At 38.0% G+C, this 18,972-nt stretch overlaps 1 protein-coding gene across 5 annotated transcripts in view; it reads right to left on the reverse strand.

Moving 5' to 3' along the window:
- Positions 1–18,972, reverse strand: part of BRAF (B-Raf proto-oncogene, serine/threonine kinase) — a 150,391-nt gene that overhangs the window by 15,593 nt on the left and 115,826 nt on the right. For all 5 annotated transcript variants that reach the window (XM_080665983.1, XM_080665981.1, XM_080665982.1 and 2 more), the window contains 3 exons: positions 10,847–10,893; positions 9,963–10,081; positions 5,286–5,417 (listed from right to left, as the gene is read on the reverse strand). In XM_080665983.1, coding sequence (XP_080522109.1) covers positions 5,286–5,417; positions 9,963–10,081; positions 10,847–10,893 — 298 coding nt within the window. The remainder of the gene's footprint in view (positions 1–5,285; positions 5,418–9,962; positions 10,082–10,846; positions 10,894–18,972) is intronic.

Raw genomic sequence — 18,972 nt, forward strand, 5'->3', positions numbered from 1 at the left:
AGCTATGGTTGGCCACAGCAGTGGTCAAGCATATCTACGTGACTAAGCCCCAATAACAACTCTGAATTCCAAAGCTCGAGTGAGAGTCTCTGTTTGGCAATACTTTGTGCGTGTTGTCACACATTGCTGCCAGGAGTAGTGTTGTCCACAATCCCATTGGGAGAGGACAACTGGAACCTCCACATGTGGAATTCTCCTAATGCTGCCCTATGTGCACTTTCCCTGGACGGATTTTAATTTGTTTCCTTTTCTTGCAACAAACTATCTGTGACAATTAACAACTTTCAGTGAGTTCTGTGAGACTTAATGAATTACTGAACCTGCAGGTGGTTTGGGGACCACTGAACTCTGCATACATTATAATGAAACTCCTGATTTTCTTAGCTTCTTACTTATTTGAACAATATTTCTCAGTGCTTATTTCTTTAAAAATAAAACAAGGAAAAGGACTGATGCTAAGTCCAGCTCATTCTAGCAAAAATCATATTTATCCACAGATTCATAAATAAATTTTAAAAAGCCCCATGTTGTTCATTAAGATACACATTTCCAATAAAATTTTACCTTCAATGTTTCTTAAATAATAAAAACTTATTTCCATCACTTATACATTAATAGTTATTAATAATGGAATAAGTCACAATTTAAAAGTAGCATTCAGAGCTGATAAAAATCATAGGAATATTTTTTTTAAATTCTAAATTTAAATAGTAATACAAGTAATTCAAAGAAGAAAAAAAAAGAGCCATGTAAAACTTCCAAAAATTAATGAAGAGTTTTTGTATTTTTTTAAACAAGTGATGGTAGGCATCAAATCAGCATGGCTTTTAGGTTTTATTGGGCACTTTTAAAAGAAGACTATAATGGCTTTATTTTGAAATGTTAATATAATACACTGGCAATTACATTCTTCGCAATTATTTAAACTTAAGAGTCTTTCTTGGATGTAATTCATGGATAGAAGATTCAAGTGGCACATATACTAGTAAATCAGTGGCTTGGTTTGAAATTCTGGGACTGGTTATTTTCATTCTCAATCCACACTCAGCACTCCTGGCATCTCCACCTCTTCATTCACTCCTCTGTATGGATCTGTTTATTGTCAGTATCACCCACCTGCACTGCCTCAACAGAACTGTAAACTCCACTAAGAGCTCAGCCTGTGTTTTATTCATCTCTGTATCCCTCTCACACAGTGCTTTGCATATAGTATCAAAAATTTTTTTATTGAAATAATTTTTGTGTCGATAAGACAATGGTACTTATCATTTCCTGTCTCTTGAGATCTTGTGCTTAGTACCCAGCCACCAGGCTATGAGAAAGTCCAAGTTTCCCATGAAACAATCCTCACATAAAGACCCAGGTGGAGAACAACTGAGGACTCTGGCTGGGCTTCCACCCGACAGCTAGTGCCCCCTTGTCAGGTTTGTGAATGAGCCACGCTGGAAGCAGATTCTTCCTCATTGAATCTACCCCAGATAAACCTTCCTCACTGAGAGCAGCCCAAATTGCAGATACGTAAGTTGCTTAAGCCACTATGTTTTGGGTGGTTTGTTATACAGCAATAATAACTGGAATACACTTGAAATAACAGATAAATGCAATGGTATTTTCTTCTAAGATGACACGGCACTTCTGCTCCAAGAAAAGAAAGCCCTGAAGGTAGACAGTTAATATACCTAGCTAAAGAGCACATTATACTAGTAAATCTCAACTTAGTAAGAAGCTGTACTGAAAGAGGGAAGAATACAGTAACAAGAGAACAAACTGAAATCATACAAAGAAAAAAAATGACAAAGCAATTTCTCAGATTTCAGCACTAGGGTAACTAAAGTAAAAGGTATGCTACTCTGCAAAGTAACATAGGCTGGTCATCCCTTAAGGAGCTAAGAGAGCTGTTTTAGGAAAGATCCTGATTTTTATAACTGGAAGGAAATCTTTAGTCAAGTTTCTTATTTTTATAATTGGAAAACAAACAAACAAAAAAACCCACACACAAAACATACACCTAGAGAGGTAATGTGACCAGGTTATGCAGGTTGTGAATCCAGGGTCTGCCATTACATCATGCTACTTTACCAGAGTTCTGCTTTGAATTTACTGCCATTAAAACTGCCACCTCTAACTATAGGGGTGAGAGCATGGGGGAATGGTTTCTGTTATATAGTAAAGAAGCAGCTTTCTCATCTACCATAAAAAAGAACAATATTCCTAGATTTTCAAGCAGAAGTCAATCTGAGCGCCATGGAAATCAAAGTATAAGAGAAGGAAAGAAAATCAAATCAAAGGGATGGTGTGAGCAATGACTGTGGTTACACTTCATTGAGGATGACTAGAGTTAGCAACTCAGGAGGGAGTTTCACAGAAAGTGCCATTGGAAGAAAGCAGACTAGATGATAATGAAGAATGGTAATTGGAAAAATATATCACTCCTCTTTTTTCTTTTAACAGTTTTTGCATTTTTATTTTATTTTATTGGTTTTATAGAGAGAGGGAGAGGGAAAAAGGGAGAGAGAAATATTGTTTAGTCGCCTCCCTTATGCGCCCCAACCAGGGATTGAACCACAACCTGGATATGTGCCCTGAATTGAACCCAAAACCCTTTGGTGCATGGGACAATGCAACAATCAACTGCGCCACAGCAGCCAGGGCAGTATATGGTTCTTTTACCTCCATTTTCTTGATCAAATACTTAACTTGGTTTTAGACTGGCAAATTCCACAAGCCTCTAACTGTACTACCAGAAAGAGCTAACTAATAAAGCCCTTACCCTTCTATTGGTCACTCACTTATTTCTCTCAGGAAAGGAAGCCCTTGCCACATCACTTATTATACTCCCATGGAGGACAAAATGCCTAAAATGCCAAGAACTCTGGGGTGCTTTCATCCATATTTTGGAGATAATAATACTTGTTTCCATAATATAATTTTATTGTTTTATTAAAATAAGTATATTCACTGGCAAATGGATGTCATCTAAGTTCACAAATATTTATTATTTGTAGTTATCTATGGAAAATCAACAAAAACTAAACTGTAATTCCCATGTAGTTACTTTAGAGAAATACTTTGCATGGGAAAAGTGAACATGGCATGGGGATTATGCTATTTGGCTGAGGAAATGAGACAGTAAAAGGCAGAGCTCATAAAGCTTGCTAATTAGAGACAACAATCTTGCTACTCAGATTGCCGTCATCAGTATCTCAGGGATCTCGAATCTGTCACGAGTACCGTAAGTAATATGTTTCAGTTATATCCTTCAGCTAGTATTTTGGTCCATCCTGAATTTAAGTTTCATGCAGGCTTAAAATACCAGATCATCAAAAGCTAGGCCATAGATTTTTTTTTAATACTCAAAGCTAAGTTTCAACATTCTAAGGATATGAAATAGTTAAAAAGACCAAACAGCAACTAAAAAATTAGTTTTGTGTTGAGTTGGGTAGAAATATAGTCATTAAAAAAAATTTCAAAATATAGAATTAAGACCGCTATTGGGTAAGGGCCAAATGGTAATTCATGAGCACATACCAAGTACATGATAACTTAGATTACTTTTATGACATCACATTGATAGTGGTAGTTCTTAGTGAGAGACCTACTCAGAGCTATCACCAAAAAGATTGGTAGTTGAGCTCTTGACTAAAACACACACTATTTAATGAAGTAACACATTTATGTATAAAACTACCATTTCACTAGGTTGGGAGGTTATGATGAAACACATAAAATATCTGCATATTTTTTTAACTCTTTATATTGGTGATTCTCGACTTTGGTCTGTATCAGAATTCCCTGGGAAACTTATTATAAATGCAGGTGCTTGGACCCCATCCCAACAAATCAGAATCTGCTCCAGCATCTCCACTTTTTAAAACAAATTACTCAGGTGATTCTGATACAAACCACAGTATAAAGTATAAATATTATTCTTTTTTGTTGTTGTTAATCCCCACCCAAGAATATTTTTCCATTGATTTTTAGGAAGAGTGGAAGAGAGAGGGGAAGACAGAGAGAAACATTGATGTGAGAGAAACACATTGATTGGTTGCCTCCTGCATGAGCCCTGACCAGGGTACGGGCCAGGGAGGAGCCTGCAACCAAGTTACGTACCGTTGACTGGAATTGAGCCAAACTGGCTAGGGCATGTATGAATATTATTTAATCACAGTTTATATGTCAACTATTGTTTTGTAATATATTAACAGTGTGCTGCAATCTCTCTCTCTCTCTCTCTCTCTCTCTCTCTCTCTCTCTCTCTCTCTCTCACACACACACACACACACACACACACTACACATACACATACACAAACACACACAAACTTACTTTTAAAATGTTGAGGTATACAAGGTAATTTCAGTAAAGACAATTCCTTTTCTTGGCCAGTGTTAAAAGCCTAAGAGTTTAATATTACTGGGATAGAAAAGGCAAAGAATTGCATATGGCTACATTAGTACATTTGGGAAGGTAAGGGACAGAGAACAGGTACTTAGGAAGAGAGAAGTAAAAATATTCCCTCCTACTAGAATTCTCATTATAGAAAATTGAAAGCATGATGTCACAGTTCTTCCATTTACCTAGTTTTAAAAATTAAACAAAATGGAGAAAGCTTAATAATTTTAAGAATTTGATATAAAGAAGTTCATGGCTGAGTACCTGCTCAGATAGCACACTCTGTGATACAGTGAAATAAAGGTATACAGCCCAGATGCTGTAGTAGCAGAGCTCATGTTCCTAAACGCGTGCCATGGTCAAGAAACATGAGGTACAGTCATTGTTGTGTCTCTAGTTTCAGAAGATCAGGAATTTCACTCCATTACACTTAATTAAGAATGAAGCCCAGCTGGTGTGGCTCAGTGGTTGAGCATTGCTCCATGAACCAGGAGGTCACGGTTTGATTCCCGGTCAGGGCACATGCCCCAGTTGCAGGCTCAATCCCCAGTAGGGGGCATGCAGGAGGCAGCCAATTGATAATTTTCTCTCATTATTAATGTTTCTCTCTCTCTCCTTCTCCCTTCCTCTCTCTGAAATCAATAAAAACGTATTTTTTAAAAAAGGTCTCTTTCTGTAATGTATTGACTTAAAAAAAAAAGGATATTTCAAGGAAAGGCCTTACATGCTTCTATTACTATCAAAAGTATTCAAAAGGTATCTAAACTGGTGACAAGGACCCAGAGGTCTATCCCTCATATGTATCCAGGACTTAACACTTCTTTTCTACAATGAATTGGAACTTGATATAAATAGTAAAATAAACCACAAAATAAAAGATGATAAATATTTACCTGGTCCCTGTTGTTGATGTTTGAATAAGGTAACTGTCCAGTCATCAATTCATACAGAACAATCCCAAATGCATATACATCTGACTGAAAGCTATAAGGGTTTTTGTCTTGCATTCTGATTACTTCTGGTGCCTGTTAGAAAATAAAAAGAAAAATATTCTTGTTTATTCTTTACTTCAACTGAATAAAGACTGAAAACCAAACTATTATGATTCCCAGAAAAATGCTTTTATCATTAAATAACCCACCTAATATGTAATTAATTCTCTTATTAATGGTCAAAGAAATATAACTTATTAAGAAAGAGTAAAAATATGCCCTGTAAACTCTATTTTTTTAAAAAATATATTTTATTGATTTTTTACGGAGAGGAAGGGAGAGGGATAGAGTTAGAAACATCGATGAGAGAGAAACATCGATGAGAGAGAAACATCGATCAGCTGCCTCCTGCACACTCCCCACTGGGGATGTGCCCGCAACCAAGGTACATGCCCTTGACCGGAATCGAACCCGGGACCCTTCAGTCCGCAGGCTGACGCTCTATCCACTGAGCCAAACCGGTTTCAGCTGCCCTGTAAACTCTAAAAGAGGCAGTGTTAGCTGAGATTCTATCTGTATTACTAATATTTTTATAATTTTAGCAGCTGCCCTCTTTTTACACAGAATATCATCAGTGCTATTTGAATTCTTTCCTTGATTTACCTACCAAGAATCAGTTCCTACTTCCCATTCATGATTCAGCAAATAAATACTATACTTGTGGTTGTAAAATGTTTGGGAGTAGCACAACCACTTTGGCAATTGCCTTAGAATTTAAGTTTTCCCATTGGTACAAATGATTCTCCTCATCTAAGGACACCTTAGTTAATAATGGCAAAATTTCAAGACTGATAAACTCAAATCCCTTTCCCGCCTCCAAAAATGGTATAAACATGCCAAAGATATCTTATTAACAAAAGCAATAGGCAGTGGGTAGATTTAATAGAAGGTGGTATGAAAAATCTTTTTGCTGCTGTTTCTTGGGCAAAGATATAGACCAAATCATATTTGCTATATACATTTTTGTACATTTCAGTCACTGTATTCTACAGGTAGATTTCTTATTGGCTAGGCTACTTACTTGAAATACAACAAGTGGTTGGTTAAATATTAGCTTTAAACAGTTCTTTCACCTTGAATCTTCTGTATTGTTTCATTGGGAAGGAATCAAATAAATTGAAGGGTATTAATCAAAACTGTAAAAACATTAATTTGATACCAAAACCAGGACTAACTGTAAAAAGGATGAAAGACCTGGGACAAGAGTCCTGGTTACTGGTCAGAGTAAGGCAAGTGAGACTATCTCACAAGGCAGGGAATAATGGCACTGAGCCTCACCTGGAAATCAGAATCACCTGTGAAGCCTTGAACCTCTCAAGGTCCAGACTGCATTCCAGCCCAGTAACACAACATCAGAATCTGGGGATACATTGGTTAGTTTATAAAGCTCCCCAGATGTTTTTAATGCTCAACCAAAGTTGAGAACCACTGATGGAAGATGTGTGGGAGGGAGATCCTGATAAGAGTGAAAGGATGGGGGTAAAGGGAAGGGTGTATCTTGTTTTTGTCTTATACTTTACTGATATTGCTTTTACAGTACAAAATAAGCTACATACAACTGTGATGTAATGAACAAGCCAGAAAACTGAGAGGCTGGTTATGATACAGACATAATTTTCAAAGCCAGAACACAATTTCTGTGAGGGACAGAGTAATAAATCAATTGAAAAGTTGACTTTAAAATTTAGTTTTACCTCACTGTTGTTCGTAGATGACTTGATAAAAAGTTGTATGTCATCTATTTACAAGTTATGCATTATTAATCCTGTAATTTAGTGTTTTAATTTGCAAAACATTTTTTTACAAAGTTTTCTTTCTCTTCTAAGCTATAAATAAAACAAGGCTGAGAAGACTATTGTAAATAATTCAGAGCATTATATAACCTTGGTTCTGACCAAACTCTTCTTTCCTAGCCTATGGATGTTCTAAATTTGTTTCTGAAGGCAGTTATCAACCCCAAAAGATTTATTCAACAATTAAATGTACTATTGGCTAATCTCTCATCTTCAAACTCAGTTTGGGGAAATAAAAGATGAACCCATCTATTCAGGTATCAACAAAAAGGAAACTAGAACAAAATATGAAACTTCATGTATAATAATCCACTAAGGTCTTTGAATAAAGACAAACCCAAACACTTGACTAAGCCTCTCTCTCCCACACTAGTTTAAATAAACACACCTCTAAAACGTGTATCAATTATTTCTTTATAATTTTAATGATTTTGCAATTTCAGTATTTAAAAATCTGTTGTACCCCCCTTAGGATACACTGCTGTCTTTTTAAAAAGGTTTGTACCTTAAAGGTGCCTGAGATTTGCATTATAATTACTAATTAGCCTCCTGTTTATAATTATGTATTAAAACAATTAAACATATATTAAAGAAAAATTCTTCCCAGCTCTAAATACTGACTCTTAGAAATAAAAATGGCTTTAGAAATCCACTAGTCCAGCCCAACATTAAAGATGGAGACTTGGAGGCAGTTAAGAAAGGTGCAGATAAGAGTCACACAGAACATTACAGTACACACCTCCTAACTCTTAAGTTCAATCCCCCTCCCACCTTGCAGCTTGCCCTAATTTCAGTTATTACAAGAAATCATAGCTCAATTTAACCCTAGGCTTATTTGGACTAATTCAGAACCTTACCTTGTAATTCCCTTCTTGGAGACTGATACAGAGAGTTCAAAGAACTTAGACAAATGTGGCTCTGAAAGCCCCTTACTGCTTTTCTGTTTCCAGTAGGGTGTCCCAAAGTGCACATTCTGTTATTTAAAAACTGCACTAATAGTTTTGGGACACCCTGTATTCAGCTTAGAGCAGCAGTGCTCAAACTTTTTGGTCTCAGTATTCATTCAGTCTTGAAAATTACTGAGGCCCTAGCCGGTTTGGCTCAGTGGATAGAGCGTAGGCCAGCAGACTGAAGGGTCCCTGGCCCGATTCTAGTCAAGGGCACATGCCTGGGTTGTGGGCTTGATCCCCAGTGTGGGGCATGCAGAAGGCAGCCGATCAATTACACTCTCTCATCATTGATGTTTTTATCTCTCTCTCCTCTTTTCCTCTCTGAAATCAATAAAAATATGTTAAAAAAAAAAAAAGTATTACTGAGAACCCCCAAGGAGCTTATGTATTATATCTGTGGATAAATAATCATATTAAAACTGAACTGATAAACTTAAAATATTTAATTCATTTGAATAATAAAACAGCAACAAGTAGATGCTAACACAAATTACATTTTTAATGAAAAGTAACTATATTTTCAAAAACAAAAAAAAACTTTAGTGAGAAGAACAGTCCTACAATTCTTTTGGACTATCTGGTTTAGCAGCAGCCAGCTCGAGTCACCTACTTTGCTTCTGCATTCAATCTGGTGTGATGTTGTTCTGGTTGAGGAATACGAAGAACAATCTGGGCTCACACAAGGATGACCTTGGGGACTTCTAAAAGGGTCTTGGGGACCCTCTTGAGAATTACTGCTTAGAGAATGATTCCTAGACTGCCCCCATAGCCTGCTGAAGGTAACTACACAGAAGTTTTGGTTCCTTTCTTTCATATGTTCTCTTTCTTCTTTTCTACAAAGTAGAAATAGGAATAAAGAGAAAAGAGCCCAGCCGGTACAGCTCAGCAGTTGAGCATCGACCCAGGAACCAATAGATCGCTGGTTTGGTTCCTGGTCAGGGCACGTGCCCGGGTTGCGGCTCAAACCCTAGTAGGGAGCATGTAGGAGACAGCCAATTGATAATGTTCCTCTGTCATTGATTTTTCTCTCTCTCCCTTCCTCTCACTAAAAATCAATAAAAACATGTAAGAAAAAAAGAGAAAGAAAGACCTATGTAGGGCAGCACGAAGCTGGCAGTGTTAAAAAATCTCTCTTTTTTTTTTTCCCTCCTCTCCCAGGTGCTCCATAATTATATGGTTCTTCCTAGTCTAAATAAAGTAACTCCAATTTAGGCTTAAATAAGACTGTGAAATAGCCTCTCCTCCTCTTTTAAAAAAATATTTTAAAATCATTTTTTTGAGAGAGAGGAAGGGAGAGGGGGAGAGAGAAACACTGATGTGAGAGCCCTCATGTATGCCCCCTACTAGGAATTGAGCTACAACCCGGGCAAGTGCCGCGACTGAGAATCATACTGGTAACCTTTCAGTGCACAGGACGACGCCCAACCGAGCCACATGGGCCAAGGCAAACAGCCTCTCTTTAAAGGAGTAGTTCTCTTCACAAACCTTAATAATGGTTGCAGATCACACATGCTTAAATTGCGTTTGTTTTTTTTTAAACTGGGAACAAGGAACATTTGGAACACAAAATATTTTAGAGACAATTTTAAATAAAATATAAACAGTGTTTAAAAAACATATTTTTGTTTGAAAGATACTGAAACTAGTTTCATAATATTATTTTTAAAGATAAACAAAAAAGTTAAGATTTATTTACATAAAAAATAAGATGAATGTTCACTTTTGTGAACACTGGGAACTATTAAAATACTATAGTTGAAACCTTCAATGACTTTCTAGTACTCAGTAGCATCTCAGGGTCCCAAAAATTAATGTAAAAAGGCCTCAATTCTTACCATCCACAGAATGGATCCAGACAACTGTTCAAACTGATGGGACCCACTCCATCGAGATTTCACTGTGGCTAGACCAAAGTCACCTATTTTTACTGTGAGGTCTTCATGAAGAAAAATATCTGTGGTGTAGTAAGTAAAGGAAAACAATAGATCTCATTTTCCAATCAGAGCAAGCATTATGAAATTTAGGTAAGAGATCTAATTTCTGTAATTCTGTAATATGAAATTCTTTGAAAAAAGGTGTAGTACTTTATATATTAATTAGGTCTATTTGGCCTGTATGACCTGGTTTTAAGGTTTCGGGGGCTTGAAATGAGGTAGAGTAAGGTGAGATGCTTTCCTAAGTGTATGGGAGACCTTGAAACTTCCCACAAGATTTTAGTAACATAGGCCCAAATATCCTTTTGGCACTGCTGGGGAGTGGTAAAGGCTCTTCACTGGAATGAAGGTGGTTGGTAGACAGGATCTTAACCTGAGTTTATGGAAGAGGAAAAAATATGTTTTTCTCACCTCACGTTATCCGTAACTTAGAGCCTTCAGTTACATCTCACCTACTGCTGAGCAAGGTCAGAGTGCTAAAAGGAACTAGTAGATAACTACAAACTACCTGTTTTACAGTGCTGATAGAACGTAAGCAAGCAATCAAAAAGAGCCCTACTATCATAAAGATTTCACAGATTTTTGTTGTAATGCTCAATCGTTCACAAACCAAAAGCAGGTTGTAGTACCTTGTTCTACTACACTTTCATGCAAACCCATTTATTAATTCGCTTTACAATACATTGAACTTAGCATGAAACTGTTTTTACATAATGTGAAGATAAAATGCAGAAGAAAAAGTCAGGATGTTTTCAAACTTCGCAGACAAATTTCAGGAAGGATACTATTACTCTTGAGGTCTCTGTGGATGATTGACTTGGCGTGTAAGTAACTGAAAAACAAAACATCATTTTAACCTGAGTAGGGCTAAATACTCTGGCCTCAAATTTTATAGAACATATTAGGGGTATAAATAAAGATGTGTTTAGAATCATGATACAACTACAAACTGTACAATGTGATAACCCCTTTACATAAGAAATAATAAAATAGACTGTAAATGAATTTAGGATTAGAGGAACATATAACTAATATGGTACAGCCAAAATTTTGTTTTCCACTAAAAGACTTTGCTTTATCTTTTACTATTTACCAATACAAACCTTTCACTCCAGTCAAGTCTATTTATCCATGTCCTTTAAATATACCTTAAATATCCCCTCCTATACCCATCCCTCAAATTAGTTTTGTTCTATTCTCCACCTATTCATACCACTCCTTTAAGACTGAATATACAATCTAACTCCTGGGTGAAGCTTTCCTATGAATAACTCAACTGTAAGGGATCTTTCACTGTTCTGTTATATAGAAATTATTGGAACAGCTTGATTCAATAGTTTTTTTTTTCCACCTATGTTCACTTTCTATTTAGAATGTAAAACTCTACTAGAATATGAAAGTTTGATTGATAAAACCATTCTTAAAGGTAGTATTAATATATTCTTAAAATACCTTCTTAAAACTAGTGTGTAGCAAACTTCCTATATAAAAGCTCTAAGTTCATTGAGGGAAAAGGGCTGGGCCTAGTTTATTTCTGGTTTATCCCCAGTGCCGAGTACAGTGCCTGGCATAAAGCATTTAAAACACATCAGCTGAATCAACTATATTGAGATGCATATAATGTCCTAGTCAAGGTTATTTTTCTTCATTTAAAGCTGGAGAAAACAAATATATGAGACTTCTGAAATTTGACAATGACTATTAGGAAATAAGTTTTGCTTTAAAATGAGATTATAACGTCACTGTTAAAAATAGGTTTGTAAATCATTAAGCTTATAATTTATACTCTGTTTTCATCTAAGCTTCTACATCATCTCAGATAATAAGATTTTGATACTTTTTTTCAGACAAAATTTTTATTTCAAACTACTGTTTATACAAAGTAACCCGAGCTCCTCCTCCAATTACTGTGACTTCACACTATTTCCTTCAGAACTTTTACCACAATCTAAAATTATCTTTTCATTATGACTTTTTAGGCCCAGTGTGGTTTCAAACACAAAAATTTACTTGAACCCAAAGTTCTGCAGTGACACAGAAAGAAAAAAACATATGGCATCTTAGCCATTTTGGCTCAGTGAATAGAGTGCCGGCCTGTGGATTGAAGGGTTGAGGGTTTGATTCTGGTCAAGGGCATGTACCTTGGCTGAGGCTCTGGCCCCAGCTGGGGCATGTGCAGGAGGCAACCAATCAATGTGCCTCTTAGGTCAATGTTTCTCTCTCTCTGTCTCTCCGCCTCCCTTCCACTTTCTCTAAAAATCAATGGAAATCCCTAGCTGGTTTGGCTCAGAGGATAGAGCATTGGCCTGCGAACCAAAGGGTCCCGGGGTTTGATTCCGGTAAAGGGCATGCACCTTGGTTGCAGGCTCCTCCCTGGCCTAGGCCCTGGTTAGGGATCTAGCAGAAGGCAACCAATCGATTTGTTTCTCTCACTTCGATGTTTCTCTCTGTCTTTCCCTCTCTCTTACACTCTCTCTAAATAAAAATCAATGGAAAAATATCCTTGGGTGAGGATTAACAAAAAACAAATAAAAAATATGGAGAAAAATAGGTCTCAATTGAAAGCATTTTCTAGATGGCAGACCTTGTCTGCATTAGAAGAAGGGGGATAAACGAGACAGTGTGCGTGGTGAAGTTCTGTGCTTCAGAGGGCTGGTGTTTAGCCACAGAAAGGTGTTAGTGTCTGAAGAAGTTCTGTCTCCTTTGAAATTAAAAACAACAGATGTGTGGTTCATGGGTGGAAAACATGGCAGCATGATGAAGTTACAACAAGGGACGATAAAGGTGTTCTTGATGGATGGTGTCAATCTTTTCAACAAATCTGATACAAAGAAATATAGTGAGAATACAGTAGATAAAAATATAACTAGAGGGCTGAGGAGAGAAAATTTCTGATCAAGAAAATACTTGGTAATTAAGTTACAAATATGATTGCTGAGCTAGCAATATAGCCCTAGTAGAAATTGTTTACATAAACCTATTATAGGTCAAAGTTGCATATAGCTGCAACTTGAAATAACATTACCTCATCCTGTGTAATCCTTTATTGTTTAAAATCTGCTTTCTTAATTTTTATGTCATTTAATAAATCTCTTTCTGTAACGTCTCTATAACAAAAGCAGCAAAAGAATAGAAATCCACGTCTATATAATAATGGAAGATTGGAAAGGGACTCAAATTCCCCATCTGAAAAAATGGGATGAATATCATACCTCAATTCCCACATAATATAATGTTCCAGAATAATTACTACACAGACTGACACTAGAACACAACTTCCTAAGCACCTACCAGTCATAACAAAGATAACACATAACTGGTTGAGGGTAGAAAGAGAAACAAGAAAAAATGAACTTTACTTGCTGCAGCTGATAGACAAGTCTATCCATTATATAGGACAATTAAATTACCTCCTTCCTACCTTTCTAAGAAGGTATGGTAATGAGAAACGTAAAGCTTTACAAAAGTAGTAGGAAATAAAAAAACATATGCTACAAACTAAATGAGTATCATTATCTTGATAGGTTTCTCCTAGGAGTCACCTTCCTTGAAGAAATAATATCTACCTACAAAATCATTTAATCTTAAAGCTGGGAAATCATCTAGTAAAATTTGTTCTCTATGCTGCTTCTTTCAAACTCTTATCCAAGATCCAGCCTTTCAACATTCTTTTTAGGGCATAATATAATACCCCCAAAGTAAATACAATACTCTAGATTTGATCTGATCAACACACACTAGAGTGAAATTCTCATCTTCATCTTCCACTTGCATTTAAGACTTGAAACCATAAAACTCCTAGGAAAAAACCCTAAAAGCAAACACTATAAAACTTTTATAAGAAAACAGAATTACAACCATCTCTTGTACATGTACATTTTATTTATTTATTTTAAAATATATTTTTATTGATTTCAGAGAGGAAAAGAGAGGGAGAGACAGACAGAAACATCAATGATGGGAGAGAATCACTGAGCAGCTGCCTCCTGCACACCCCCAGCTGGTGATCGAGCCGAAACCCAGGCATGTGCCCTTGACCAGAATTGAACCTGGGACCCTTCAGTCTGTAGGCCAACGCTTATCCACTGAGCCAAACTGACTAAGGCATTTTAAAGTCTTCAGAATATTTTTACATCATTTGGTTTCATAACCATCATGATTCTTTGTGAAGCAAGCAAAATGATAACAATCCCACTTATGCTGATGGGAAAAACAGGGCCCAAGGACTTAGTGTCTTGGCCACAGAGGCATAGTGAAAAGGGCATGGATTCTGAGCATACAGATTTGGGTTTGAATTCTAACTATGTCACTTACTAGCCAAATGATTTTGGATACATTACACAATTTCACTAAGCTTTGGATTTCTAACCTGTAAAATAGAGATAATATTGTTTACCTCTGTGGGTCCTTTCTTCCTTTTAACACGTTTACTAAAAGGCCACTCACCAGATGCTAAGCCACAAGTGTTGTAAGTCTTGAAGATAAAGCAGAAATCCCTACCCTCGAGGGGCTTACATTTTAGTATGGAAGACAGAAAATAAAATATATACTAAAAGAACATAAAAGTATTCTATAGGTGGAGAACAGGAAATGCTAAGTTGCAAGTGATTGTAATTTTAGGCCAGGAAGGGCCTCTTTTCAAATAACATTTTGAGTAAAGATTTAGAAGGGAGGGAGAGTCATGCAGATGTGGGATAAGAAACACAGCAGGCAGAGGGACTATCAAGGCAAAGCCCAATAGGCATGTGCTTACCATGTTCTAAGAATGACAAGAAGGCAAACTGGGGTTTGGAAGAGAGGGAATATGAGGGACAAGAACAGCAAACGAGATGAGAAGTAACAGAAAGGGCAGTGGAAGAGGAAGGATGGTGGTGGTGGTCACACTGAGAAAGGCCCATTGTAAGGACTTTGGTTTCCTTTCTGAGTGAAATGTGGAGACACTGCAGCAGAGGAGCAACATAATCTGACCTAAGTAGTTTTTTTTCTTCTTTTTTAATTCTTACTGAATTTATTGGGGTGACACTGGTTAATAAAATTATACAGGTTTCAGACGAACCAAGATGGCGGCATAGGTAAATACCTATACTTGCTGCCTCTCACAACCACATCAAAATTACATCTAAAAGGCAGAACAACTACCACCCAGAACCATAGGAAAGGTGGCTAAGTGGAAGTTCCACAACTAGAGAGGTGAAGAAAGTGCATTGAGACTGGTAGGAGGTGTGGAGGTGCAGAAAGTGCTGGCACCTGGATGTGCTGCTCTTTTAAATGGGAGGGAGATACAAGCTCCCCCTTGCTCTGAACTCCAGTTCTGGGCGAGACTCTGGGAGACCCAGACACATATGGGGAGAAACTGGACTGTCTGGCATCGGGACAGGAACGCAAGGGTGGCTTTCTCTCAGAGGTGCTCTCAGCAATCATTGTTCCTGCACAGGGGGGCAGGACGTGGAGACTTGGGGACCTCTCTGGTGCAGGGCTGACTGGCAGCCATTGCTGTTTGCTCCACCCTGGTGAGACCCCACCCCACCCAATTTACAACTCCACCCAAGCTGTGCGCATCGGCTTTTGCATATGAATGGCCTATCCTTTCTCCTTCAAAAACCTGTCAAACTGCGGCTGGGTCTGAGAGCCCCAGAGCTTACAAAAGAAGGTCAAGGCCTGGCAGCAGCTGGGCCTCCTCTAGGCACTTCCAAACCCCATACAAAGAGGAGGAATCTGCAGATCTCTCTGTAGCTCCTGCTGGGCAGTATCTGACCTTGCGCCTCCTTGGAGATCCAAGAGCCAGTGTACCTAGTGGTCAGAGTGAGACCATATCAGATTACAACTCTTCACATCCATAAGAGACACACTTAAGGGGCAGACTCACTGAACAGCAAAGTCCCAATGAAGCAAGTCCTGCTCCATAAGGGTGTCTCCTGCGCAACAGATCTTCCAGTGTAGACACAGCCGGTCATCACAACCAATTGGCCTGGAGGTCAATTCCTCCCAGTGATACCAACAGCAATCAAGGGTTAACTACAACAAGACTGTGCACACAGACCACAAAGGGGTACACCAAGAGCGTTCACCTCAGGTGACTGGGGAGGCTGAACCACTGGGCCCTATAGGACACCTACCACACAAGGCCACTCTATCAACTCAAGGAGACTTAGCAGCTACCCAGTATATAGACACAAACACAGGGAAGCAGCCAAAATGCAGAGACAAAGAAACAGGTAACAAATGACAAAAATGGAGGAAAACAAACTACTGGATATAGAGTTCAAAACCACGATTATAAGGTTACTCAAGAATCTTCTAGAAACCTCCAAGAAATTTAGTGAGACCCTCGAGGATATGAAAAAGGACCAACTAGAAATTAAGCATACACTGACTGAAATAAAGAATAATATACAGAGATCCAACAGCAGACTAGAGGTTCCCAAGAATCAAGTCAAAGATTTGAAATACGAAGAAGCAAAAAACAACCAACCGGAAAAGGAAAAAACAAAAAGAATCCAAAAATATGAAGATAGTGTAAGAAGCCTCTGGGACAACTTCAAGCGTACCAACATCTGAATTATGGGGGTGCCAGAAAAAGAGAGAACAAGATACTGAAAACCTATTTGAAGAAATAATGAGAGAAAACTTCACCCACCAGGTGAAAGAAATAAAATTACAAGTCCAGGAAGCGCAGAGAACCCCAAACAAGAGGAATCCAAAGAGGACCACACCAAGACACATCATCATTAAAATGCCAAGGGCAAAAGACAAAGAGAGAATATTAAAAGCAGCAAAACAGTTAATTACCTACAAGGGAGTACCCATCCGACTGTCAGCTGATTTCTCAACAGAAACTATGCAGGCCAGGAGGGAGTGGCAAGAAATATACAAAGTGATGAAGAGCAAGAACCTACAACCAAGATTACTCTACCCAGCAAAGCTATCATTTAAAATTGAAGGTCAGATAAAGAGCTTCACAGACAAGAAAAAGCTAAAGGAGTTCATCACCGCCCAACCAGTATTATATGAAATGCTGAAGGGTATTCTCTAAGAAGAGGAAGAAGAAGAAAAAGGTAAAGATAAAAAAATTATGAACAACAAAGTGACAACAAATACATATCTATCAACAAGTGAACCTAAAAATCAAATGAATAAAAAACTTGATGAACAGAACAACCTGGTGAATGTAACAGAATCAGGGGCATGGAAAGGGAGCAGACTGACAATTCTCGGGGGTGTGGGAAGAGATTGGACAAAGAACTTACACCTATGGACAAGGTCAGTGGGCGGGGGTGGGGGTGGGGGGGGAAAGGAACATCTGTAATAATCAGAACAATAAAGATTTTAAAAAATTATACAGGTTTCGGGTACATAATTCCACACACATAATCTGTACATTGTATTGTGTTCACCACCACAATATGACCTAAGTCTTTTTATAAAAAAATATTTTTATTGATTTCAGAGAGGAAGGGAGAGAGAAACATCAATGATGAGAGAGAATCATTGATCGGCTGCCTCCTGCACGCCCCACACTGGGGATCAAGCCCGCACCCCGGGCATGTGCCCTGAGTGGGAATCGAACCGTGACCTCCTGGTTCATAGCTCAACGCTCAACCACTAAGCCATCCAGACAATAGCTAATGGTGGCTTGAATCAGAGTGATAAAAAAATAGGTGATGAGAAGTTGTAATATTCTAGATATAGTTTAGAGCTAGAACCAAAAGGAGTTGATAATTACAAAATGTTAGACTTAACTGACGGAAAGAACAGAGCTGCCTACTACTGAGATGAAAAGAATGTACAAAGACCAGGATTGAGAAAAAAGAGCAGGACCTCAATTTTAGACATATTAACATATTTGGGATGCTCATTAGACAAGTGGAAATGTTGAGCAGTTGGATATGACATCTGGAGATCAGAGGAAATGAATTGGCTGGAGACTGGCACAGCAATGGTAATTATATGGTGTGTTAAGCCATGAAGGTGGATGGAATTCAGGGAAAGGAGATCCCTGGAGTATTCCAACATTTAGAGAGGTTAAAGATTGAAGAAGAACCAGGTGAGAAGGAACGGATATTAAGAAGAAAGAAAATCAGAAGAATATATTTTAAAGCAGTGCTTCTCATATGTTCATAGACAAATCATTTAGGGATATTGTTAAAATGTAGATACCAATTCAGATCTAGGGTAGTACCTAAAATTCAGCATTTCTAGAAGGCTCCCAGGTGGTACAGGTACACAGATGCTACTCAGATCACATTTTGAGTAGCAAGGGATGAAGAATGTATTTCGCCTTGGTTAGGTGACTCGGTTGGAGGATCATCCTGTACACCAAAAGATTGTGGGTTCTATTCCCGGTCAGGGCACATTACTAGGTTGTGGATTCGAGCCTCGTTCAGGGTGCGTGTGTGAGACAACCAATTGGTTTCTCTCTCACATAGATGTTTCCCTTTCTTTCTTTCTCCCTTCCTTCCTTCCTTTTCTTTCTCTTTGCCTTTTCTTTCTTTCCTTTCTTTCTTTTCTTCCTTCTTTCTCTCTCTCTCTCTCTCTCTCTCTCTCTCTCTCTCTCTCTCTCTCTCTCTCTCTTTTGTTCTTTCTCCTCCCCCCCCCTCTCTCTCTCAAAAGAAGACACAAGCAAACATATCTTTGCATGAGGATTAAAAAAAAGAGCGTGTTTCATAGCCCTGGCCATGTAGCTCAGTTGGTTAGAGCATCATCCCAATACACCAAGGGTGTGGGTTTGATCCCTGGTCAGGGCACATACAAGAATCAACCAATGAATGCATAAATAAGTGAAACAACAAATCTCTCTCTCTCAATCTCTCATCAGTGAATAAGAATATGTTTCATGAAGAAGGATGAGATCAACTATATGTTTTTGATAGATCAAACAGATTGAGGACTGAGAATTAAACAATGGATGTAG

This window comes from Plecotus auritus (assembly GCF_963455305.1).
Source record: "Plecotus auritus genome assembly, chromosome: 4".
In the NCBI taxonomy this organism is placed as follows: Eukaryota; Metazoa; Chordata; class Mammalia; order Chiroptera; family Vespertilionidae; genus Plecotus; species Plecotus auritus.